This window comes from Callorhinus ursinus, unplaced genomic scaffold (assembly GCF_003265705.2).
Source record: "Callorhinus ursinus isolate GAN/ISIS: 27379988/994484 unplaced genomic scaffold, GSC_fseal_2.0 scaffold2, whole genome shotgun sequence".
NCBI classification, from domain to species: domain Eukaryota; kingdom Metazoa; phylum Chordata; class Mammalia; order Carnivora; family Otariidae; genus Callorhinus; species Callorhinus ursinus.
The window spans coordinates 91523918-91551537 of record NW_027397064.1 but is presented as its reverse complement, the minus strand read 5'-3'; the positions used below and the strand labels follow the sequence as shown (position 1 = coordinate 91551537).

Below are 27620 nucleotides of genomic sequence, written 5' to 3'. Positions count from 1 at the left end.
AAATAAGATGCAAAAAGTGCAAGCCATAAAATACAATACCAATAATGAGTATTTAAGATACATTAAAACTGAGGGCACCTGGGTGGCTCAGTCGTTAAGCATCTGCCTTTGGCTCAGGTCATGATCCCAGGGTCCTGGGATCGAGTCCCGCATTGGGCTTCATGCTCAGCCGTGAGCCTGCTTCTCCCTCTCCCACTCCCCCTGCTCTCGCTATCTCTGTCTCTGTCAAATAAATAAATAAAATCTTTAAGAAAAAAAAAAGATACATTAAAACTGAGAACTTTGCTTATCAAAAGAGATCAGTAAGAGGGAGAAAAGGAAAACTGTAGCCTGATAAATTTTATTTGCAACATATATATCTGACAAAAAATTGGTATCCAGAACATAAATATGACAAAACACTCCTAGAAAACAATTAGGCAAACAACCTGGTAGAAAAATGGATAAGATATTAACAGACAATAATAAAGGATGAAAGAATGGCTAATAAGCATATGAAAAGGTGCTAAATTTCATTTATCAGAGACGTGCAAATGAAAACCTAAATGGGTATCACTATATACTTGCCAGAATACCTAAAATGAAATTAAAGATAGGCAATAAGAAGTGTTGGTGAAGATGTGATACAACTGACTCTTACGCATTATTGATGTAAGAATTGGTACACTTTGAAAACTGTCTGAGTTATTGGTTGAATGATGTCCCCACCAAACTTATATGTTAAAGTTCTAACCCCCAGTGCCTCAGAATGTGACCTTATTTGGAAACAGAATCGGTGCAGATATAATTAGTTAAAATTAGATTATTAAGGTGGGCCTTAATCCAATAATGACTGGTATCCTTAAAGAAAGGGAATAGACATGAATAGAGAGAAGATGATGTGAAAAGACATTGGAAGAAGACAGTGTTCTACAAATCATGGAAAGAGACCTGGAACAGATCCTTCCCTCACAACCCTAAGTGGGAATCAACTATTTTTTACACCTTGAATTTGGACTTCTAGACTCCAGAAATGTAAGACAATAAATTTCTGTTGTTTAAGTCACCCAGTTGTGGTATTTCATTATGACAGCCCTGGCAAACTAATATAGGAAGTTATTTACTTATAATATATACAGATCTTATGACTCAACAATTATACTTCTAGGTATACACATGACAGAAATATATATGTATATATGTATTTACCAAAAGATTTGTATAAGAATGTTCATAGCATTATTATTTGTAAAAGCCCCAAACTAGTAATAATTCAAATATTCATCAACAGTGAATGAATAAAAAAAATCGGTATATTTACACAGTGGAATTTTATATGAGAATGAACCAACTACAACCACATGCAATAACAAGAAAGAATATCACAATGATGTTGAGCAAAAGAAATCAGACACAAAAGATACATATGGATGATTACAATGATACAGTCAAATATATAAAAGTAATCTGTGGATTGAGAAGTTAGGGTAAGTAGTTACCTTCGGACAGGAAGGAGGCAGTAGTGATTGGGAAGGGGCAAGAGAAAGGTTTCTGGGTTGTGGGTAATGTACTATTTCTTGATCTTGGTGATGGTGATACTGTAAAAATTTTTCAAGTTGTACACTTGTAATCTGCATACTTTTTTCCATATATTTTATACATCATTTCAAAAAATTATTTAAACACTGGATAGGTAAGTTAAATGGATTAGAATAATTAAATCATGATCTTTTATTTTTAAAAAGAGATCTTTAAAAGTAGCCATATTGTAGCAGAGATAGACACAGAAAATATAAGACACGTTAATGGAAGCATAGGATAGAGTGAAATGGTTAAGTTTAAGTCTCATTGCTGTTGCAGAAGAAAAAAATAAACAGAATGGGTACCAATCAATATTTAAAGAGATAGGGGCGCCTGGGTGGCTCAGTCGGTTGAGCATCTGCCTTCCGCGCAGGTCGTGATCCTGGAGTCCCAGGATCGAGTCCCGCATCGGGCTCCCTGCTCAGCGGGGGTGTCTGCTTCTCCCTCTGACCCCTCTGTCCCCTACCACCGCTCATGCTCTTGCTCTCAAATAAATAAAATCTTTAAAAATAATTTTTAAAAATAGAGAAGAGCTGAGAATTTTCCAGAATCAACATGACATAAATTCCAGATTAAAAAAATGCACAATAATCTCAAGGAGAATAAACAAAAAGAAAACCACACTGAATAAATTATTGTGATACTGCAGAACTCCAAAGACCAAGAGAAAATCTTAAAATCAGAAAAAGACTGGATCCAATCAGAAAACACAGATGACCTACAAAAGAATGAAAATCAAACTGATCACTTTTTTTTTAAATGTTCAAACTGACAGAAAATCCAAAGAGAATACTATAGCCAGCACCCTTATACCACTCACCAGCTTCAGTGCTAACATTGTGACTGACTGACTCAAAGTTTATCTAAACATACATATGTCCTTTCCTTTCGGGGAAATATAGAAAGTAGGCTGCTATCACAATTCTTCATCCCAAATTCTTTATCATGCATTTTCCAAGAAAAAGAACATTCAACTACAACATCATTACCTCACCCATGATAACTGACATTAATTCAATAACACCACTCTAAAAGAGCACAGATGAAAATTTCCTAGTTATCCTAATATGTCCTCTAAAGCTTTTTTTTTTTTACTTATCCAGGATCTAATCAAGATTTATGTATTACTTTCAGATGTTTTAACTTTTAGATCTCTCAATTTAGGACATTCTCATCACTTCCCTTGGTTTTTCATGACACTGTATCATTTGAAGAGTTCAGGTCAATTGTCCTAAAAAAATATCCCACATTCTGATCTGGTTTGACTGTTTCCCCATTATCAACAGGACAAGTATTTCCAGAAAGAAATGTTGTATAACTCCTGTGCAGCACATTATGCCTATAGGTGCCCCACTATTGGTTATACTAAATGAACATTTTGTAATTTTTCTCTTTCTAATCAGTAAGTCACCTGTAAAGTAAGTTTTTGAGTCGCAAGAGCAAACTTTTTAATGGCAACCATGAAAGACATAATAGGATACAACCTTCCACATGCTAGGAAAAAAATGGCTATTAATGTAGAGCTGTATTGTCAACTAAAATATAATTCAAGAAGGCAAAATGAGGTATATTCTAAAATTATTATTTCAAGATACAGTAAAAAAAATTAATAGGAAGACTTTGTACACACACAAAAAAAATGGTTTGCACAAACTTTTGTTGTTTTTTTTATATATATACATACTCCAAAATTCAGTATTTTTAGCATGCCTTGAAAAAAGTACTTTACCTGCCATCTCTTCTGAGGGCAAAAGCAATACCATCTTTCTGGAAAGGAAGCAGCTTTGCTCTTAGTTTGTCAGGCAAAAAATCCAACTGTTTATAAGAATCTTCATTTGTCAAACAAGAAATCTGAGGTGTAAGAGACTTTTTTATCTTATGAACTTTAGGCATCCTGATCCTAAAAAAAAAGAAATCACAAAAGAGGAAGGGTAGGGAAATAGTTATTACTGAGTGTATTAGAGAATTAAACATAAATAATAATAAAGTACTATTAGTCTTGATATACTATCTACATAGATATAAATTGGTTACATCACAATCCAAAATGAGCTATTAAGAAAATTCAAAGCACTAAGTCCAAAAGCAATTACTTAGTGCACAATTCGGAAACTCAGCATTCTTTATTTCATTTATATTTCAAATTGAACCATGACATAACCATTATCCTGTTTTAAGCAATAATGTTTTACTGAAAATTTATAAATCAGCCAGATTTTTAAGACTAAATAATTTTTTAAAAAAGGAATGATTTGCTACAGAAAGAGGAAGTCTTTTCTAATTAATCCTTTTGTAGATGTACATTTTCATATCACACCAAATTTTCTAAGAATGGGATAAAACTGCATTTTAAAAATTACAAAATACAAAGATATTAACTCCAAATTTATAATTAAATCAATATTAAATGAGACACATTTTTAAATATTAAAATGAATTCTTTTAAATCAAATGAATACACAGTATAAACTCTGCCTGACTGGCACCTCCCTCACCATGGGGTTTCCACAAATGTCATTTTAATTTTCTATATGAAAATTTCATATATCTGTAAATTCTCAGAGCTCTGCAAGAAAAAGTCCTATTAAATCACTAAACTATAAAACTTCTTTAATAATACTTTGTATTTAGATTGCACCTTTTCATCTGTTTATATGTAATTTCACTTCATCTTTAAAACAAATTTGTTTTCTCAATTCCTTACAGACTTATAAAATTTTACCCCACCCCCAAAAAAGTAATCAACCTCTGTAGCCAATGTCTAAGAATCTCAGGAATTCAGTGCATATTTGTTAATAAATAGATATTACATGCCAGGATCTAGAGAAGCAAGGACCATACCCTCACAGAGCTTATATTCTTAAGGAGGAGACTAAAAATAAATAAATAAATGATTAATTACAGTATAGTATAAATATTATGAAGGAACTTAAGATCATAATGACCAATTTAGGTAGGCTGACCAGGTAAGGACTCTCCTAGGTGATGCTTAGTCCATAGACTGAAGGGTGTGAAAGAATCAACCAAGTTCAAAACTGAGAGAAGAGCACTCCAGGCAGACAGCATCAGCGGAAAGGCTCCAAGCTGAGAAAGGGCTGAGTGATCTTTAGGAACAGAAAGGAGGCCAATGTGGCTGAACCAAGGGAGAGAATAGTATGAGATGAAGCTATTGAGATAAGCAAGAGTAAAATCATAGAAGGCCCTGATAAGGGCTTTGGATTCTATTTTAAGAATGAAGGGGAGCCAATCCAGCTCTGCCATCCAAAACACTATTAACCAGAAGTGGCTATTTAAGTTAAAAATTAAAACTCCAGGCATGGTGTGAAGAAGAGACACGAATGACCTCCGGACGGCCAAAGCCCATGCCGCTATATCTCCGCGTCCAGTGCCACCGTCACCCCCATGCCCAAGAGGAAGGCTGAAGTGGATGCTAAAGGAGATAAAGCTAAGGTGAAGAAGGAGCCATAGAGAAGATCTGCAAAGTTATCTGCTAAACCTGCTCCTCTAAAGCCAGAGCCCAAGCCTAGAAAGGCCCCTGCAAAGAAGGAAGAGAAGGTACATGGGAAAAAGCAGGAAACTGACGTTGGCAAAGATTGAGAATAACCATGCAAAAAAACAGAGATGCCAAAACAGACCAGGCACAGAAAGCTGAAGGTGCTGGAGATGCCAAGTGAAGTGTGTGCATTTTTGATAGCTGTGTACTTCTTGTGACTGTACAGTTTGAAATACTATTTTCTATCAAGTTTTATAAAAATGCAGAATTTTGTTTTACTTTTTTCTTTTAAGCTATGTTGTTAGCACACAGAATATTTCATTGTTATTTGGGGCGAAGGGCATATATCACTAACAGTATCTCTGAAGCTAGACTGATACAAATGGAAAAACACCATTCCCTTGTAGTTTTGAGAATCTTCCTTTTGGCTCCCAGGAGGAGGGATTCCTTGATGTTGCAACACATTAGCCACCTTGGCACAAATGCCTTGTGGTGTGGAAAAACTAAAATTCTTTTTTTTTTTTTTGTCCTCTTCTCCCTGTCTGCCTTCAACTTAGACTTAACTCCCTTAAACCCAGAGATCTGTTGGAACTTTACCCCAAGACATGGTTCCCAGTATATGTCAGGCAATCTGGACTTTACAGTGTCACCATGGAGAGGGCATCCCTCAAAAGACCTCCTTTTTTAGCTTGTGGATCTTCAGATTGCCAATTATGCTATCTTCATTTCATTTCCTGAAAGTCAGGGTCTGCTTGTGAAAAGGTTGTTGAACAACATGCTAAATGTGAAATGTCAACCCTCACTCTTTCCCTGTTCAGGGGATCAGATGAAGACTCCACTGGGTTTTATAGTGGCTTTCTGATTCTGGTAATCCATGGAAGAAGGGAGTATAATAGTTATGGAACATTGTTAATGACTATCTTCCCATGTGCTGCCTGAAATACCATGATTGTTTATGGAAAGTATCGTTAATAAAGCTGGATACAGTTTGGCTTGGAAAAAAGTAATAAAAATAAATAAAATTCAAACTTCAGTTCCTCAGTTGCATCAGCCATGTTTTAAGTGCTCAGCGGCCACTTGTGGCTAGTGGCTATCATACTGAACAGTGAAGATATATACCATTTCAATCTTCACTGAAAGCTGTATTAGACAGCACTTACTGGAGAGTTTTAAGCAGGAGAGGGACACAATCTCATATTTTAAAAACTACCAGTAGAGGACAAAGCTATTAATAGAAAGATAGGGAATAAATGTCCCTAGAGGATTTGGCCAGTCCATAAAGGCCCCACTGCATCTGAAGGCTACTGGATTTAGCTATGACTTATGACAGACTCAAACCTGTCTGATAAGGTCCTCCTCAACACCAGTGAGTGGGCCTCCCTTCTCAACCACCACCACCAAAACACTGAGTAAATAACAGAGAATGGTTCAAAAAGCCGTAAAGCATTAAAGCAAGAAATTTATTACCAGGCTGAAACAGACAAGGCAAGAATCATCTTTGGCAGTAGAACCAGAGAGATTCAGAAAATGAATCAGAAGTAAAGCAAACGGAACTTGCTGATGGAGGACATGTGGAGAATGAGGGACATGTGAACTCAAGATGTACATTTAGAGTGATGGAATGGATGCAAATTTATTGAGATAGTAAAGACTAAGGAAGAAACGGATTGGGGAGAAAAAAATCAATACATCTTTTAGAAATATATAAATTTTGAGATGGTTGTAAATTATGAAGTGGAAATGTCTAATAGATTTGGAAATACGTGAGTCTGGAACCCTAGGGAGAGAACAAGGCTGGATACATGTATTTGGGAGTTGACATAGATAGTCTATCTACATTATTCTTTGAGGTCACCCAACATCTGGGACCCCTGCTATGTTTAGGAATTTCCTCATATTACAAATCTGAGTAGGAGTCAGATACCATGTCCCAATAGAAAAGCTGGAAATAGCAAATTCTTGCTTTCACAGCCTGCCTTACAGAAATTGGATTTGCTAATTAGATATGCCCATTCCAGACTTTAATCCAGAAAGTGAAAACTCAAAGAAGCAGTGAGTAAGTGAAACCCATTCTGGCAAGGGTAGCAGCAGTAGAAAGTGCCATGTTCGCTTTCCAAAACTAATAGGGTTTCAGAAGCAATTTTGAGGGTTAACGTTTTAAGGAGTACCTCATACCATTAGTTTAGGGTGGAACACTGGCAAGAAGCTCAGAAAAAAAAGTACAAAAACCATTTTACTATTATCTTTGCTTTCTTTACATTGCAAAAATTTTTAATGAACACCAAGAAAAAAATACCTGCTAAAATGAGGTCATACTGCAACTTATCTGATTTATTTTAATAAGACTGAATCAGTCACTACATTTGTAAAAATAAACAATGAAACTAAAGCCATCTTAATAAAAAAATGGTTTTAAGAGAGTCACAAATAAGAGAAAAAATATAGATGAAGATTAAAAAAGTCTACAATAGTATAAAAATGTTTAGAAAACTTTCAATTGAACTAAAATTGTGGTATGTCTGCTTCACTGATGATTCAAATAGGTATCTGGATACGTAAAGAACTTAAAAATAGGTAGTGGTATGATTAATTAATAACACAGGGATATTTCAGTTAATGTTCAAAATAAAATAATTTTAAAATACCCTTTCCCACTTATACTATAAAAAGTCTAAAAATTATATTATAATAAAAAATACCTCATTTAGATCATATAGGTTCATCTGCTACAAAAGGTCAGGTGTAACCAATATTGTGTTAATAAAGGAAAACTTGGGCTTCATCTTCTAACTTATCAAGAAACTAATACTAATAATAAGTGTGTATGTCCATCTAATCATGAAAAGTATACAGAATTTAGTTCAGAAATTTAGGAAAAAGTTTTATTCATTGTATACATACAACTTTATTTTTTAGTAAGGTTGGGGGAGCTGGTAAGATGGAACAAGCAATATTTACCTTTTAATACCATGTTATTAAAATTATCAAAATTAAAATCATTGGCTAGGGAAGTTTAGTGAAAGCAAAATCTAGCAGAACTCATTTTCTAAGCAATTCTCTTGATAAACAACACTTGAGAAGTGAATAAAGGGAAGTTTTCATTTTCAATATTTTATTTAAGATCAAGATGGCATTTTTATAATCAATTGGAAACAAGATAAATTCAAATGGAATTTACTGATATATTCCTAAATAAATATTAGAATTCTGTTGAGGAGAATCAGCTATTGTTGAAATACAGTACTAATAAATTTATTTGGAAATAAAAACCAAATGGCTGCTCAGAGAAACTATGGACTTTGAGGAGATGATTTTGTTATTTTTATTTTTTTAATTAAGAATTTGTTCAATGAGGGATGTGTGGCTGGCTCAGTCAGTAGAGCATGCAATTCTTGGTCTGAGGGTTGTAATTTCAAGACCCACGCTGGGTGTAGAGATTACTCAAAAATAAAATTTAATTTATAGGGCACCTGGGTGGCTCAATCGCTAAGCATCTGCCTTCAGCTCAGGTCATGATCCCAGGGTCCTGGGATCGAGCCCCACATCAGGCTCCCTGCTCCACAGGAAGCCTGCTTCTCCCTCTCTCACTCCCCCTGCTTGCGTTCCCTCTCTTGCTATGTCTCTATCAAATGAATAAATAAAAAATCTTTAAAAATTTTAATTTAATTTAATTTAAAAAAAGAATTTGTTGGATAAAATAAGCAGTAGATATAGATATAGACAAAAAGAATCAGTGACTAGAAGACACATTAAATAGAAATGAAGTAAAATGACAATTAAAAGAAAAAGATTATCATACTGGATTTAAAAATCAGTATATGCTGCTTTAAAAAGACACATCTTAAACACTGAATGGAAAAGAATGAAAAAAGACATACATACCAAAATAGAGCTGGTATAGTTTTATTAACATAAGGCAACAAATATTGGCTAAAGAGCATTATTAGAAATAAAGGGTATTTTGGGCGCCTGGGTGGCTCAGTCGGTTAAGCGACTGCCTTCGGCTCAGGTCATGATCCTGGAGTCCCAGGATCGAGTCCCACATCGGGCTTCCTGCTCGGCAGGGAGTCTGCTTCTCCCTCTGACCTTCCTCCCTCTCGTGCTCTCTATCTCTCATTCTCTCTCTCTCAAATAAATAAATAAAATCTTAAAAAAAAAAGAAATAAAGGGTATTTTATAATGATAAAAGGTTTAGCTTACTAAAAACATAAACATTGCCTTAAAATATATAAAAAATATAATGCAAATACACAAAAACAAAAGGAAAATCTGAGAAAGGAGAATAGCTAAATCTATAATTACAGTGGAAGATTCTGATATATTTCTTTCAGTAATTGATTATATAAGCAGATTAAAAATATAAAAAGGATATGGAAGATTTGAAGAACCCAATATACAAACTTGAGCCATTTAGTGAATGACAGATGTATTCCTTTCAAGCTCAATCTATGAAGCCAGCCTAAACTTGATTGTAGAAGCTGCTTTTATTTTTTTTTTTAAGATTTTATTTATTTGTCAGAGAGAGAGCACAAGCAGGGGAAGCAGCAGGCAGAGAGAGAAGCAGTTTCCCTGATGAGCAAGGAGCCTGATGCGGGACTCAATCCCAGAATCCTGGGATCATGACCTGCGCCAAAGGCAGACATTAAACTGACTGAGCCACCCAGGTGTCCAGTAGAGGCTGCTTTTAGACAACAGGCTTGAGCAATGGAATGTAGAGCAAGGCAAAAGAGCCCACAGGGACCACCTAGCTGAATACAGACAGGCCCATCAGGAAACCCACCTCAAAATATCCATCAGCCCTAACTGACCAATGGAGTACTAATACATTTACCAAAAAAGGGAAAATTCCATATATCCCAATACCTCCTCACCTTCCCCCTTTAAAAACAGCCCTCAACCACTGCCTCATCGCAGTCTCTCCTCTGCTGTCCTGCCCCTTGCTCCCTTGTGGTGTATTTAATAAACTTTTATCTCCTTTGTCCTGCCTCAGGTGAATTCTTTCACCACCCATACCAAAAGCCCCCACCCAATCGTCATCACCCCACATTTGAGGGCCCCCATCAGGTTGGGAGAAACACACTGATTTGACAATCACAATACAAACATACACATGTGAGTACACATACACACACACAAGCCATTTTCTCATATTCATGGGTAAACAAAATATTAGCAAACCAAAGACAGCAATAAATTAAAAGCCTAAAATATCAAGACATGTAAAATGGGCTTATTTTAGGGAAAATAAAATAAAATAAAATGGGCTTATTTTAGGAACACAAGCCTAGTTAAACTTTCAAAACTCAATCAAACCCAAAATAATCTTGAAAATGAACAAACTTGGACTTATACTTCCTGGTTGTGAAACTTAGCACAAAGCTACCTGAGACAGTGTAGTACTAGCATGATGATAGATCAATGGAATAGATTTTAGAGTCCAGAAATAAGCTCTTACATTTACGGTTAGTTCATTTTTCACAGGGGTGCCAAAACAATTCAACAGGAAAAGAACAGTCTTTCCAAGAAATAGCACTAGAGCAACTAGATATCCTGATACAAAAGAATGAACTTGGACCCCTAACTAACACCATACATAAAAATTAACTCAAAATGGATCAAAGACTAAAATGTAGTAGGCAAAATGGAAAAACTCTTAAAAGAAAGTAAAAGAATAAATCTTCATGACGTTGGGTTATGCGACGGTTTCTTAGCTACAAAGCCAAAACTAAAAGCAACAACAAAATAGATAAACTGGACTTCACCAAAATTAAAAACTTTACAGCTACAAATCAAGAGAATGAAGACAGCTCAAAGAAGGGGAGACAATATTTGTACATTATGTCTGACAAAAATAAAGAATTACAACTGAATAATAAAAAAAATCCAATTGAAAAATGGGCAAAAGATCTGAATACACATTTCTCTAAAGAAGGTATACACATGGCCAATAAGCACACAAAAGGATGTTCAACACCATTAGTAGTAAGGAAACTGCAAATCAAAACCAAAATAAGACACTTCACACTCAGTAGGATGGCTAAAAGAAAAATGATAGATAGTAACAAGTGTTGACAAAAGTGTAGAGAAATTAGAACCTTCAAACACCTTGTGGAAATGTATAAAAATGTAGCACTGTAGAAAACGGTCTGGCAGTTCATCAAAATGTTAAACATAATTACTTACCATAAGACCTGGAAATTCTACCTCTAGGTATACACCCAAAAGAAACAAAAACACATGCACACAAAAGCTTGCATACAAATTTTCACAGCAGTATTATTCATAAAAGTAAAAATGGGAAAAAAACAAAATGTCCATCACCTGATGAACTGGTAAAGAAAATATAGTGTATCCATAACAATGGAGTATTATTTGACAATACAATGCAATGAAACACTGATATATGCTATAACATGGATGAACACTGAAAACATTACACTAAGTGACAGAAGCCAGTCACAATGAACCACATATTGTGTAATTCCATTTATATTAAAGGTCCAGATTAGGCAAATTCATACAGACATAAAGTAAATGAGTAGCTGCCTAGGGTTAGACTCGGGACAGGGGCTGGGAAGAGCAGGATGGCAGAGAACAGAGAGCAATTGATAATGAGTACCGGGTTTTTTTTTAAAGTGATGAAAATGTTCTAAAATTAGATTGTGATGATGGTTCCAAAACTCTATGAATATAACAAAACTCACAGAATTACAAAGTAAGTGAATTTTACGGTATGTGCGTTACATCTCAATTAAGCTGTTAAAAAATGCACTGTGAAAAAAGTTCAATCAATGTAATTCTCAAAAATAACAAAATAAAGAAGTTGTACAGTCATCTCAACAGTGGCGAAACAAGCATTTGATAAAATTTGAAATTCATTTACAACAAAAGCTACCCGACATAGGAAAAACAGAAGAGAACTTCCTTAATATGATACAAGTTTTTACCAAAAACCTTCAGCAAACATCATACTTAAGGTAAAATGTTGAAAGCTTTCCCTGCAAGGTCATAAAAAACATAAATATGCCTGTTATTGCCAATTTTATTTAATAGTGGAATCACCTCAGTTGAATAAGACAAAAGGAAAAGGACAAAGAAAGAAGAGGAAAAAAAATTAAAATTTGGTTCCAGTCCAAGACAGCAATGTAAGAAGATCCTGAACTCATCTCCTCCATGGACACACCAATTCTACACCTATTTACTACAGAACAACTCCTCCTGAAGAACTGAGGGGTGAGTGAACAACTTCTATATAACAAAAGATAGACCACATAGAGAAAGGCAAGAGAGATGAAGACATGGTAACAAAGGAAATCCCACCTCTGATGCTGCAATCTGCAGTGTAAGGGATAAGACTGAAAGACAGAGCAGATTCTTCTACCCTGGGGCACAGAAAAAAAAAAAAGCGACAGTTTAAAAGGGCAACTACAATATAAAGGAACTAGCTCTAGAACCCCGCTGAATGGTGGAGCTGCTGGAACTCTCTCCAAGTATGAGAGGCTGGCAAACCCCACATTTACGCACATCTTCCACCTTGAGAGTACAGATGGCAGCAGGGCCCAGGTGTTAATACCCAGCCTACCACATTAGTGACCACAGGGTCCCTGGCCCATAGCAGCCCCGGATGCCCTGGGCACAGAAGAAAATGTCAGGGTTTCAAAGAGAAGCTAGTTTGTAAAATATCCAGCCATAGATCTCCATCAAACAGCAAGGGAGCTGCTGGAATTCTCTCCAGGATGGAGGAGCTAGAGAGCATCACAGTTTACATTCTATATCCACTTTGATAGTGGATATAGAATGATAGCAAACAGGAGCAGGGTCTGGGAGCCCTATGTAGCTTATTTGCTCAGTGAGCCATGGGTCCCTAGCCCACACCAGGCCCAGCCATCCCACGAAAACAGCCCCAGAGCAGCACACACAAGGACACTCCTGGTCAGCACTTGCTTACAATTCCAGCCATACTGCCAAGGTGATATAGGACGGAAGCACCCCAGAACACCCCAGGCCCACACCACTCTGGCTCCAGCTCCAGAAAGCTTGCTAAGGCAGCCCTGGTACAGAGTGCTCCAGGACCTCCCGGATCACCCCTGCTTAGGCTCCAGCCACCCATGCAAGGCACCCCCCCCACAGAGCGTTCCAGAAATCCCCAGCCCATGTCCACATCAGTTTTAGCTACCTGCCAAGGGCACCACCTAAATGGAATGCAGCAGGACATCACTGTCCCAACCCCACAAAGTTTCCAGCCACCTTGCCAGGGCAACCCCCTGCATGAGCACAGCAGAACATTCTAGCTTCTACTAGTCTCAGCTCCAGTCACCCCACCAGGGAATCCCCTGTGCTACGCATCCCAGGACATCCTGGCTTGCACCCACTTCAGGTTCAACTGTCCTCCCAGGGCACCAGCTACATGGAGAGCCCTAGGAAATGCCCCAGCCCATGCATACTTCAGCTATAGCTATCCAACCAAGGTGCCCCTGCATGTAGCACAAGGGACACCCTGGCCTGCACCCTGCCTCAGCTCCAGCTGCCCCACCAGGGCACCCTCTATGCAGCAAACCCTGGGACACTTCACCTTCAGCTACCCTGCCAGAGTGCCCTTTGTGCAGAGAACCCAGGGACAGTACTGGCCCGCACCCACTTCAGCTTTAGCTGTCCTACCAAGGCACCCTCTGCACAGTCCCAGGACACTCCGGATAGCATGCATTTCAACGTTAGCTGTCCTGCCAGGGTGCCCCCTGCACAAAGAGCCCTGAAACCACCCCAACGTATGCCCACTTCAGCTCAGGCCATCATATCAGGTCAGCACAAGTACAGACTGTCCCAGGAGCCCCAGTGCACCCCAAACACAGCTCCAGCTGGCCAGCCAAAGTCACCAGGCACACACAGTCTTCACAGGGGACAATTACAGAATCAACTGTTCCACCTAATCATTAGAAACAAATACAGAAAGTCAAGCAAAACGAGGAGACAGAGGAATATGCTCCAAATGAAACAAAACAAAAGCAATATGCTTGATAAAAGTTTAAAGTAATGACCATAAAAATGCTTACCACATGGAAAAGTGGAAAAAATTAATAATTTTGACAAAGAGAAAATATAAAAAAATAACCAATCAGAATTGAGGAATATAATAAGTGAAATAAAAATTACACTAGAGGGAATCAACAAAACATTAGAGGATGCAGAAGAACAGATCAGTGATCTGGAAGACAGGGTTTGGAAAATACCTGAGATGAACAGCAAAAAACAAATTCAAAGCACAATAATTTTAAAAATGAGGATAAGGTAAAGGTTCTCTTAGACAAGACCAAATAAACAATCACATTATAGGGGTCCCAGAAGAAGAAGAAAGGAAAAGGTAGAGAACTTGATTGAAAAAATAATAGACATAAACTTCCCTAACCTGGGAAGGAACCAGACATTCAGATTCAGTAAGCATAGAGAGTTCCAAAAAAGATAGCCCAAGACGGTGCACGCTATGACATATAATAATTAAAATATCAAAGGTTTAAGATAAAGACAGAACTTTAAAATCAGCAATAAGTAAGTTACACACAGGCGAAACACTCTAAGGCCGTTAGCTGATTTCTCAGCAAAACCTTTACAGACCAGAAATGAGTGGCATGATATATTCAGAATGCTCAAAGGAAAAAAACCTACAACCAAAAATAGTCTATCCAGGAGGATTATCATTCAGAATTGAAGTAGAGATAGAATTGCCAGATAAACAAAAGCTAGGAGTATATCACCACTCAAGCATCCTTAAAAGAAATCTTAAAGGGAATTATTTAAGTGGAAAAGGAAAGTTCATAATTAGAAGAAAATTACAAATAAAAATATGAAAAATAAGGGGCACTTGGGTGGCTCAGTCTGTTAAGCATCCAACTCTTGATTTTGGCTCAGGTCATGACCTCAGCGTTGTGACATCAATGTATTCAAGCTTAAGTGACCATCAAGTTAATATAGACTGCTATATATTTAGAATACTACATCTGAACCTCATGGTAACCACAAACACAATGCCTATAATAAATACACAAAAATTAAAGAGAAAGAAAGCCAAGCATAACACTACAGAAAATAATCAATCACTAGGAAAGAGAGCAAAAGAAGAAAAAAGGATAGAGAAGACCTACAAAAACAACTAAAAACAATTAACAAAACAGCAATAGACACATGCCTAGTAATAATTACTTTAGACGTAAATAGATTAAATGATATAATCAAAAGACAAAGGGGGGCAGAAAATTTAAAAAAAAGAGAGAGAGAGAGCCATCTATACACTGCCTACAAGAGACTCCCTTCAGAGGGGTGCCTGGATGGCTCAGTCCGTTAAGTGTCTGCCTTCAACTCAGGTCATGATCCCAGAATCCAGGGATCAAGCCCCACATTGGGCTCCCTGCTCAGCAGGGAGCCCACTTCTCCCTTCCCCGCTCCCACTGCTTGTGCTCTCTCTGTCAAATGAATAAATCTTTGAAAAAAAAAAGAGAGAGACTCCCTTCAGACCTAAAAACACATAGAAAATGAAAGCTAAAGGAAGGAAAAAGATAGTCCATGCAAATAAAGTGAGAAAAAAGCAAGGCAGCAATACTTCTAACAGACAAAACAGACTTTAAAACTAAGAATATAACAAGAGACAAAAAAGGACACTACATAATGATAAAGGGGACAATTCAAAAGGGGATATAACAATTGTAAACATCTATGCACCCAATGATGGAGCACCAAAACACATAACACAAGAGTTAATACGGATAAAGGGAGAAATTCACAGTAATACAGTAATAGTAGGATACTTTAACACCTCAGTTACATCAATGGATAGTTCATCCAAGCAGAAAACCAATAAGGAAACACCACCTTTGAATTAGACCAGAAGGACTTAACAGATACATAAAGAACATCTGATCCCCAAACAGCAAAATACACATTCTTTTCAAGTGCACAGGGAACATTCTCCAGGACAGATCACATCTTAGGCCACAAAACAAGTCTCAATAAATTGAAGAAGACTGAAATCATATCATGCATCTTTTTTTACCACAACAGTATGAACCTAGAAATTAATCACACGAAAAAACTGGAAAAAACACAAATAGGTGGAAGCTAAGATATGCCAATAGGTCACCAAAGAAACCAAAGAAGAAATTAAAAAATACATGGAGACAAATGAAAATGAAAACACAATGGTCCAAAGTTTTTGGGACACAGAAAAAACAGTTCTAAGAGGAAAATATTTAGTGATACAGGTCTACCTCAAGAAACAATATAAATCTCAAAGAAACAATCTAAACTTACAACTAAAGGAACTAGAATAAGAACTAAGAAAGCCCACAGTTAGTAGGAGAAAGGAATTAATAAAGATCAGAATAGAAATAAATGAAACAGAGACTAAAATCTTAACAAAAAAATAGAAAAGATCAATAAAACTAAGAACTGGTTCTTAGAAAAGATAAACAAAATTGAAAAACCTTTAGCCAGACTTATCAAAAAACAAAATCAAACAGGAGAAAAAAAAATGAGAAATGAAAGAGGAGAAGTAACATTAAACACCACAAAATTACAAAGAATTGTAAGAGAATACTATAAAAAATTATGCCAACAAGTGGACAATGTAGAAGAAACAGATAAATTCCTAGATACACAATGTCCCAAATCTGAATCAGGAAGACATAGAAAATCTGAACAGATAATTAATGGTAAGAAAATTAAACTGGTAATCAAAAAGCTCCCAACAAACAAAAGGCCAACACCAGATTGCTTCACAGGCAAATTTTACCAAATATTTAAAGAAGAATGAATACCTGTTCTCCTCAAACTAGTCCAGAAAAAAAAAACCAACAACTTCCAAATTCATTCTATGAGGCAGCATTACCCTGATACCAAAGACACTACTAAAAAAAGAAAACTACTATATCCCTGAACACAGATGCAAAAATCTTCAACAAAGTATTAGCAAGCCACATTCACAATACATTAAAAGGATGAGTCACCACAATCAAGAGGATTTATTCCGGGGACATAATAATGGTTCAATATTAGCAAATCAATCAGTGTGATATGCCACAATCAACAAAATTAAGGATAAAAATCATTTGTTCAATCCCAATAGATGCAGAAAAAGCATTTGACAAAAACCAACATCTGTTCACAATAAAAACTCTCAAAATAGGTTTATATGGACCATACCTAAACATAATAAAGGCCATATATGAAAAAACCATAGCTAACATCATACTCAATGGTGAAAAACAAAGAGCTTTTCCTTTAAGATCAGGAACAAGACAAGCATGTCTGCTCTCACCACTTTAATTCAACATAATATTGGAAATCTTAGCCACAGCAATCAGACAAGAAAAATAAATTAAAGGTATCCAAATTTCTAAGGAAGAAGTAAACTTGTCACTATTTGCAGATTACCTGATACTACACATAGAAAACTCTAATGACTCCAGGGGTGCCTGGGTGGCTCTGTCAGTTAAGCGTCTGACTTCAGCTCAGGTCATGATCTCAGGTTCTGGGATCGAGTGCTGCGATGGGCTTGGTGCTCAGCAGGGAATCTGCTTGCCCTTCTCCCTCTCTCTGCACCCCCCCCCGCTCATGTGCACTCTCTCTCTCTCTAATAAATAAAATCTTTAAAGAAAATTCTAAAGACTCTCCATAAAACTATTAAAATACATGAATTTGGTTAAGTTGAGGGTTACAAAATTAATATACATACATCAGTTGCATGAATTTGGTAAAGTTGAGGGTTACAAAATTAATATACATACATCAGTTGCATTCCTATACACTAATAACAAAGTAGCAGAAAGAAAAATTAAAACAATCCCAGTAAAAAGAATAAAATACCTAGAAATAAACTTAACCACAAAGATCAAAGACTTACTCTGAAAACTATAAAATACTGATGAAGAAATTAACGATGACACAAATAGAAAGACCCTCCATGCTCATTCACTGGAAGAATATTGTTAAAATGTCCCAACTACCCAAAGCGATCTACAGATTCAATGCAATCCCTATCAAAATACCAAGGGCATTTTTCACAGAATTACAACAAATAACCCTAAGACTCGTATGGAACCACAAAAGACCCCGAACAACCAATGCAATCTTGAGAAAGAGCAAAGCTGGAGGTATTACAGTCCCAGATTTCAAAATATACTACAAAGCTATAGTAATCAAAACAGTATGGTACTGGCACAAAAACAAGACACCTAGATCATCAGAACAGAAAAGAAAGTCCAGAAATAAACCCATGCTTATATGGTCAACTAATCTATGACAAAGGAGGCAACAATCCATAATAAGGAAAAGACAGTCTCTTCAATAAATGGTGCTGGGAATACTAGACAGCTACATGCAAAAGAATGAAACTGGACCCCTTTCTCACATCATACACAAAAATAAACTCAAAATGGATTAAAGACCTAAATGTGAGAAATGAAACCATAAAACTCCTAGAAGAAAACATAGGCAGTAATTTCTTTGACTTCGCAATATTTTTCTAGATATGTCTCCTCAGACAAGGGATCGGGACTATAACAAAATAAAAAGGGAAGGAAACCATCCACAAAATGAAAAGGCAACCTAGTAAATGGGAAAAGATATCTGCAAAAGATCTATCTGGTAAGGCATTAATATCCAAAATATATAAAGAACCTATACAACTCAACTGAAAAAACAAATAAATCTGATTAAAAATGGGCAGAGGACCTGAATGGACATTTTTCTAAAGAAGACATACAGATGGCCAACAGACACATGAAAAGATGCTCAACATCACTAATCATCAGGGAAATGCAGATCAAAATCACAATGAATTATCACTTTAACCTTGTCAGAATACCTAGAATCAAAAAGATAAGAAATAATGTGTTGGCGAGGACACAGAGAGAAAGGAACCCTCACACACTATTGCAATTGCTGCAGCCACTGTGAGAAACAGTATGGAGGTTCCTCAAAAAATTAAAAAGAGAATTACCATATGATCCAGTAATTCCTCTAGTGGGTATTTTCCCAAAGAAAACAAAAACACTAACTCAAAAAGATATATGCACCCTATGTTTACTGCATCATTACTTACAATAACCAAGATATGGAAGAAACCCAAGTGTTCCTCAATAAATAAATGAGTAAACAAGTTGGGTATATATACAATGGACTATTACTCAGCCATAAAAAGGGATGAAATCTTGCCATTTGCAACACGGATGGACCAAAAGAGTACTACACTAAGTGAAGTAAGTCAGACAAAGAAAGACACTTTGTGATTTCACTTATATGTGGAATCTAAAAAACAAAACAAATGGATAAACAAACAAGCAAGAGCAGAAACAGACCCATAAATAGAACACACCAATGGATGTAGTGGCAGGGGTGGGAGGGAGGCATAAGCAAAATGGGTGTAGGACAGCAGGAGACACAAGTTTCTAGTAATGGAACAAATAAGTCACAGGGATAAAAGACACAGCATAAGGAGTATAGTCAATGGTATTATAATTAAAGTTGCATGATAATTAAAGTTGCATGAAGCTATGTGGTGAGCATAGCATAATGTATAGACTTGTCAAATCATTATATTGTATGCCCTAAACCAATGTAACATTTGTGTCAACTATATTTCAATTAAAAATATAAAGTAAAAAAATTAAATTATAACAGATGACATAGCAGGATTATGTACACAGAATAAAAATAACTTATATATAACTAGTAGGTTTATAAGCAAATTTAGTAAGATTAATGAATACATAACCAATACACAGAGTCAACTGTGTTCCTCTATATAAACAAAAAGCAGAAAATAAAATTTTAAACTAAAACCATTCTCAAGAGCATCAAAAAATTCAAATTTTAGAAATAAGCCTAATAAAAAGAAATTCAAGAACTGTAAACAAAAATTCTAAGAGATGTTTAGTAAAATTAAACGAGACATAAAACAAAGAAGTGATAATCCTGTTAACAGACTGGAACTGATTATAATATAAACAAACTCTTGAGATGATGTGACATGTCACTAAAACAACATGAACATCAGCAAAAACAGGTATTAGTTCTGAAGGTGGGGGAGAAAACTGATTATTTTTGGAGTGCCTATCACAGTGTCTTCTTTTTGCCAAGAATTGGAACACATACTGTCTCATTTAATCCTCCTAAGAACTTTATGAAACAAGTATTTTTTTTCTTCCCTAATGAGGAAACTATGACACAGTGAGTGAGAAAGCCAGGATTCAGATGTAAGCTTGTATGGCTACAAAGCCTAAAAAGAAGTAAATCTTCATCCAAAGAATTAAAACACAAGCAAAAGTCAAACAAACTAACAGGGCGCCTGGGTGGCTCAGTTGGCTAACGTCTGCCTTTAGGTCAGGTCAGGATCCCAGGGCCCTGGGACTGAGCCCAGTGTTCAACTCCCTGCTCAGCAGGGAGTCCACTTGTCTCTCTGTCCCTCCCCCCGTTCCTTCTGTCTCTCTCTCTCTCTCAAATAAATAAAATTTTTTTTTAAGTTTTTATTTATTTGAGAGAGAGAGAATGAGAGATAGCATGAGAGAGAAGAGGGTCAGAGGGAGAAGCAGACCCCCTGCCGAGCAGGGAGCCCGATGCGGGACTCGATCCTGGGACTCCAGGATCATGACCTGAGCCGAAGGCAGTCGCTTAACCAACTGAGCCACCCAGGCACCCAATAAGTAAAATCTTTAAAACAAACAAAAAAACAAATCCTGTCTGATGTATGTATGCTCCTAGGAAGATGGGGTATGCGATCACTGGGAAAAATTGTTCGACAATTTCTTAAATAACTAAACATGCAACTACCATCTGACTCAGCAATGGTACTCCTGGACATTTATCCTAAAGAAATCAAAACTTATGTCCACAAAAACAAACAAACAAAAAATACACATACACAAAAAAACAACTATTCATGAATGTTTACAGTAGTTTTATTCTTAACAGCCAAACACTAGAAAGAACTATTATATTCATAGTGAATGGTCAAACTGTGGTACATCCATATCATGGAACACTATTCACAAAAAAGAGGCACAACTGATACAACAATCTGGATCAATCTCCAGAGAATTATGCTGAGTGAAAAAAAGCCAATCTTTAAAGTTTACATATTGTTTGATTCCATTTATATAACGTTCCTGTAATGATAAAATTATAGAAGTGAAGAAGGGATTACTAGTTGCCAGGGGTGAAGGTGGAGAGGGACAGAAGTGATGGTTGCTATAAAAAGGCAACATGAGATATCCCTGTGGGATGCAACTGTTCTCTATCTTAATTATGTCAATATCCTGGTTGTGATATTGTACTATAGTTTTTTAAGATGTTACCATTGAGGAAAACTGGGTAAAACGTATGCAGGATCTCTTTGCATTATCTCTCACAACAGTATGTGAATTTACAATGATCTCAAAATAAAAAGTTTAATTTAAAAAAATGGGAAAACACTCTAGCTTAACACATAGCAATGGATCTCAAAGTGCAGGAGAATGAGGTCCACAAAGATAATACTCTAAGATTATGTAGCCACTGACAAGTAAAACGTATACCTGGGTCTCTGCTTCCTTTTCAACACAGGAATGCACCAACTCTGCTTCAGAGCTAAATCACAGTGAAAATATCTATCTTAAACAGTCAAAATATTTGTCCTGAAAAGAATTTCAGTTAAAAAACAAGTATCTAATGAATCTTATTTCTGAATTTCATTCTCTCACGCATTCAACAAAAATATATTTGGGTGTTGACATGGAGCAGACACTGCACCAGGCTCTGGAAACATAACAATAAAAAAATAGATGTAGTTTTGAAAAATACTATAGGGAGAGTACTAGGTGTTAAGGAAGCATAAAACAAAAATTCAGTTTTCAAATTTGAAGGTTTGGAAGGCTTCCTAAGAGATACATACATCAAAGCTGAGACATAAAGAATAAACAATAACCAGATGAGAAGCATACACAAAGGCCCTGATTTGGAAATAAAAAGGTTTATAAGCCCTTCTACAATCTGCTCCCACTCCTACTACTGTCCCTCCTTCACTTTTTCTTCTCTGTCACAATGATGTTCTTAAATGTTCCTGCTTTGGACTCTGCACTAGCTGGTCCACTTGCTTATACCACTCTTCCCCCAATTATCTACATGGCTACTTCTCTTGATTCCTTCTTTTCTGAAATGTCAAATTTAAAATCTGACTACCTTATTTAAAATTTCAACTTTCACACTTGCTTCAGCAGCCCATATACTAAAATTGGAACGATACAGAGAAGATTAGCATGACCTATGCCCAAGGATGACACACAAATTCATGAATTGTTACATATTTTTCAAAGAAAGAATTTTAAAGTAAATGTGGCAACAATATGTGATTCTGGGTCAAGGGCATATGGGAGTTCTTGGCACTATTCTTGTGACTTTCTGTATGTCTTAAACTATTTCAGAATAAAAGTTTAAAAATTTAAAAACAAAAACAAACAAGAATTGCAACTCCTTATTATCTCTACCTTACCCTACGTTTTCTTTCTTGACAGCACTTATCACTTTGTAAGACACTATATGATTTAGTTTCCTATTGCAGTTTTTGTTTCTCTTTCCCTATGAGGGTATAAGCTCCAAAAGGACAAAGATTCTTGTCTGTTTTGTTTCCTGGTGTATTCCATGCACCTAGAGCTGCCTGGCACCAAGCACTCAATATTATTTGTTACATTCAAGTTTCAAAGGACAGGGGTACCATGATTAGAGAGTCTAGAGGTAGAGTAGTTCGTAGAGATGAGGAAGTATAAAGTAGGACCATAGGAGTGCATGGCTGAACTAGTGTGGAAATCAAATTCACAGCAGTCCAGGAACTAAGAAACTAGCATGTTGTGTCAATTGGGCTAAACATTCAAATGCAGAAATCACCCTAAGTAGATAGAAAGACAGTAAGTCAAATTCAAGTTTTATCAGGGAAATTGGGGACGCAGTTTGCAGAGTGATTAAGATTAGAGGGAGGGTTGTTTATTGAATATAGATTAAGGCTTCCTATTAGAATATTAGGGTATTAGAACACCCTGAAGAGTCATCTCTTTGCCGGTGCTCTTCCCATGCTGGCATTGTTCTTCCCTCAGTAACTGGGTCCCCTTCTCTAAAGAACCTTCTTTGCTCGCCCAGCTAAGAAGACAGCTGTCTCACATACTCCTTTTTTTTATAGCATATGTAATTCCTACCTCCCATGAGGCTAGGAGCCATGCCCGATTCAACTTTGTATTCCTTCCTGTCCCTAGCACACTGTGCACATTCTCTACCAGTATTTGTTGAATGAATAAAATAAATAATTTGTGATTTAAAAAAAGAGTTCTAAGATAGAAAGGATACCTACATATGGAAAATTCTTCCTACTACAGAATATCAATCAAATCTTCTGTTGAAGTCAAGATCAAATTCAGTTAATCCAGATAACTAAATTTCATAAATTCATCCTAGTCAAACAAAAATAATCAGTGGAAATGGTTCCAACTAGTACAGCAATTTGGCTACATAGATACAACCATTAAATGCTGTGACAATGAAATGCCTTAACAAATCTTGGAGGACCTATGATAAAACATCTGATTACTCACTCCTCCTCTCCTTCCATCCCAATAATAGTAAGAGGCAGGTGGATAGAGGCAAGGGAAGAGGACTAGAAGTCAGGAACCTCAGTAAATACCTCTCCCAACTAGGTTAGTAACCATGTAATAACAGAAATAATTCCAAGTTCCTTATTGGGGATATAAATTTGGCTTGAAAAAGTACCAGTTCCTGCAAGTGGTTAATATGGAGGTCTATTGGACAACTCTGCTTTAAAGTACATAGATTCCAGAAACCACAGATTCACAAAAAAAAAAAACAAAGTTTATCATTGTAAGTTTCAAAAGGTAGTCAATGAAGAAATCTACTTATCCACTCAAATATTTTCAAAGTGATTATAGACAAAGTCATATATTCAATCACAGAAACTCTTCAAATCTGATCAAGACTTGAAAATGTACCTATGTCACATTTTAACATACTCAATGCTTTCATAATAGCATACATTCTCTTTACGTTTATATCTGATGTAGCTATATTTAAAAATTGTCAGTTAAGCTACAACCTAAATTAAATAAATGGAAATCACATTTTTTGTCAATAAAACTGAATATTCTAAAATGATAAGTTAATGTCAGTAAATTACAAAATTATATATTTAAAAAATCATTTATGGGGCTTTAAAAACTACCATATCTAGTATCTAATTACTTTAAAAGCAAGGACACTAGAACCTTTCATTCTATAGGCAACTGTTTTCAGAATAATGATACAATACTTCCCACTTATTGAGTGACCTCCCTGTGAGGACATTTTTTTTTAAATCTCTTGTAATTCTCAAAGCAACTTACAAAGTATTATTATCCTCACATTAAGGTCAAGAAAATTGAGGTTCAGGAAAATTGATGTGAAATAATTTCTTACCAGTTAGCAACTGGTTATATTAAGTAAGCCTGGAACGGTGATTGTTCTAATTTTAAGTCTGAATTTTTGCCATTATACAACACTGCCTCTTAAAATCACTCACTCAACAAATACTTTTTGAGTGCCCATTATGTACCAGGCATTGCAGAAAATACCACATATACAAAGATGAATTTGTGCCATTGCAGCCTCACATCTTAGCCCAATCTAGGGCAGAAATAAGACTTATAAACAAATAATTGCAACACAATGTAATACCTGCTATGAAAGAAGTATATATATATATATATATATATATGAATACCATATAATAGTGGATGTGTTTGCTCTGTGTAAGGTAGCAAGCAATCAAAGAAGGCTTCACTTACGAGAAAAAAAATGCTTGTTATATAAGAGACATTATATTAAATATTTTTTTAAAAGATTTATTTGAGAGAATGAGTGAGCACATGGTGGGAGGGGCAGAAGAAGTGGGAGAGAGAATCCCAAGCAGACTGGGTGCAGAGCCCCATACGGGGCTCGATCCCAGGACCCTGAGATCATGACCTGAGCCGAAATCAAGTCAGACACCTAACCAACTAAGCAATCCAGGTGCCCCTATGATATTAAATTAAATGTTGATGCAAGTTGAAACTTGAAGGAAAAGCAGGGTTTGCAGATGGACAATCAAGATAAGGATATTCTAGACAGGAAGATGCCTTATTTGCAAAAGCACAGAAAATCCTAAGCAGTTTAGCGTAGCTAAAAAATACAATGCTTGTGACAAGTGGTAAAGAAGTAATAATAGGCCAGGTTAGGGAGGTTCTCATATGCCATGTGAAAAAAGAGTCTGGACTTTATCCTGTAAGAAACTGGGGACCTTTCTTAGACTTTGATCAGGCCATTAGTTTACAAAAATTACCTTGTCAAACATGGAAAAATAGATGTGAGGGTGGGAAGAACATTTTAGAAGTCTACCACAAATAGACCAGGTAACACAATTTATAATTTTTTCGCTTCAGACTCCTCTATTTAATTACCTACCTGACATTTTGGATGTCTCACAGACATTTCTAGCCTAAATGTCCAAAACCAAAGTCTTATTTCTCCACCAAACTTGGGTGCTCCCTGTCCAATCTCTCGGTAATAGTACAACCATGCAAGTTACTCAAACCAGCAACTTGGGTTCGCTCTTGATTTCTCCCTCTCCTTTACCCACCAAATTAAATTCATTTATTACTAATTATTCCTAAGGCATATCTCAAATGCATCCATTTCTTTCCAGCTCCATTGCCATCCCAAGCTATTACTGCTCAACTGGAATACTGCAATAGCTCCCAAATGGACTCCCTGACATTTTCCTTAATATCGGTTGGTTTCCTTAAAGCACTTATTATAATTAGCAATTCCTTTTATCTATTTACTTGAATTTTGTCTTTCCCACCTATTAGAATGCCTTCATAAAATCAAAGACCATAAACTGTCTTGTTTATCATTTTACAGCACACTAGCATCAGCCGGGTCAATAAACAGTATTAACAGAACTACCACATACTTACTATAGGCCAGGCACTATTTTATGTGTTTTATGTATATGAAGTCATTTATTCCTCACAACAACCTGTGATGTAGGTATTCTTTTTTTTTTTTTTTTTAAGATTTTTTATTTATTTGACAGAGAGAGACACAGCAAGAGAGGGAACACAAGCAGGGGGAGTGGGAGAGGGAGAAGCAGGCCTCCCGCCCAGCAGGGAGCCCGACGCCGGGCTTGATCCCAGGACCCCGGGATCATGACCCAAGCCGAAGGCAGACACTAACGAATGAGCCACCGAGGCACCCCTGTGATGTAGGTATTCTATTACCTCAATTTTATAGATAAGAAAACTAAGGCACAGATTGCTAACTAATCTGCACAATGTCACCCAACAAGTACATGGCAGAACCTAGAATCACATCTAGGCAGCATGGAGCCCATTCTCTTGATTATTAGCTAGTACTTCTCTTAGTAGGTGCTCAATAAATATTTCTTGACCAAAAAACAAATGAGAAGAGGAACAGGTTTAGGGGACATGCTAATTTTGAAGTACTTGGAGAAGACTATGAAGTATAGAGGGATAGTTATAATAAGCATGCCGAAGGGGTGCCTAGGTGGCTCAGCCAGTTAAGTGCCTTCGGCTCAGGTCATGATCCTGGAGTCCTGGGATCAAGCCCCACATCAGGCTAACTGTTCAGGAGAGAGTCTGCTTCTCCCTCTGCCCCTCCCCCATCTCATGTTTTCCCTCTCTCTCTCTCTCTCTCTCTCTCTCTCTTTCAAATAAATAAATAAAATCTTTTTTAAAAAATAAGCATGCATTAGTCATCAACTTCTACTGGAAACCACCTGTAAAATGCAAGCCCCTTTATAATAAAAAGTGATCATATAATTTTTAAAAAATTGGAAATGCTCTTAAACTATAATCTTTTAGATTCAGTTCTGTAATAAAAACATGTTTTCACAAAGCACAGAGAGCCCCACTGAGCCTTGACTGTATCTGAAAAATTCTGTATTAATAAGAAATGAAATACTTGTCATTAAGTAGCATTCAGTATCTATATGTTAAACTTGTACTTTATTAAAATATATAAGTGCCGAGATGTACTTTTAATTTGACAAAACGATACCAAAATCCATCTAAAAAATACAAGAAAATATGAGAATAACAAGAAAATACCGAAAAAAGAAGAGTGGAAGCACACTTTACCTACTTAATATCAAAACATAGTCTAAAGTTAGAGAAATTAAGATAATGTGTATGGTTCAAGTCGAAGACAGAACAATGGGGGAGAAAAAACAGAGTCCAAACAAAATCAAGTTTGTATAAATTGTAAAATTAAATTTAAGAACAAATTTTAAATTATATATTCATACTATTTTTTATCTAGTTTATAAGCATCAGAAATGCTTTTCTAAGCAACACAAATAAACTAGAAACTATAAAAGAAAAAAGGCAGATTTCAAAAGTAAAATAATTAAAACTATTTCATGGAAAAACAGCATTAAAATTTAAAAAGACAAATTTCAAAATGAGAGTCAAGGCTTGCAAAATATGAGAGTTAAAAACCCAAGAAGTAA

The 27620-nt window shown here is 36.2% G+C and overlaps 1 protein-coding gene and 1 non-coding gene across 5 annotated transcripts in view; one reads left to right on the top strand and one right to left on the bottom strand.

Moving 5' to 3' along the window:
* ZRANB3 (zinc finger RANBP2-type containing 3) overlaps positions 1 to 27620 on the bottom strand; it is a 311788-nt gene that overhangs the window by 281738 nt on the left and 2430 nt on the right. For 2 of the 4 annotated variants that reach the window (XM_073884606.1, XM_025856866.2), the window contains exon 2: positions 3290 to 3460. In XM_073884606.1, coding sequence (XP_073740707.1) covers positions 3290 to 3453 — 164 coding nt within the window. In that variant the 5' untranslated portion in view covers positions 3454 to 3460. Of the gene's footprint in view, positions 1 to 3289; positions 3461 to 12373; positions 12394 to 27620 lie in introns of those variants that run through there. The other 2 variants (XM_073884610.1, XM_073884619.1) reach the window with 2 other exon arrangements.
* On the top strand, positions 22282 to 22384 carry LOC112813202 (U6 spliceosomal RNA). The gene has a single exon (XR_003205470.1). It is a non-coding gene; the product is annotated as a U6 spliceosomal RNA (small nuclear RNA).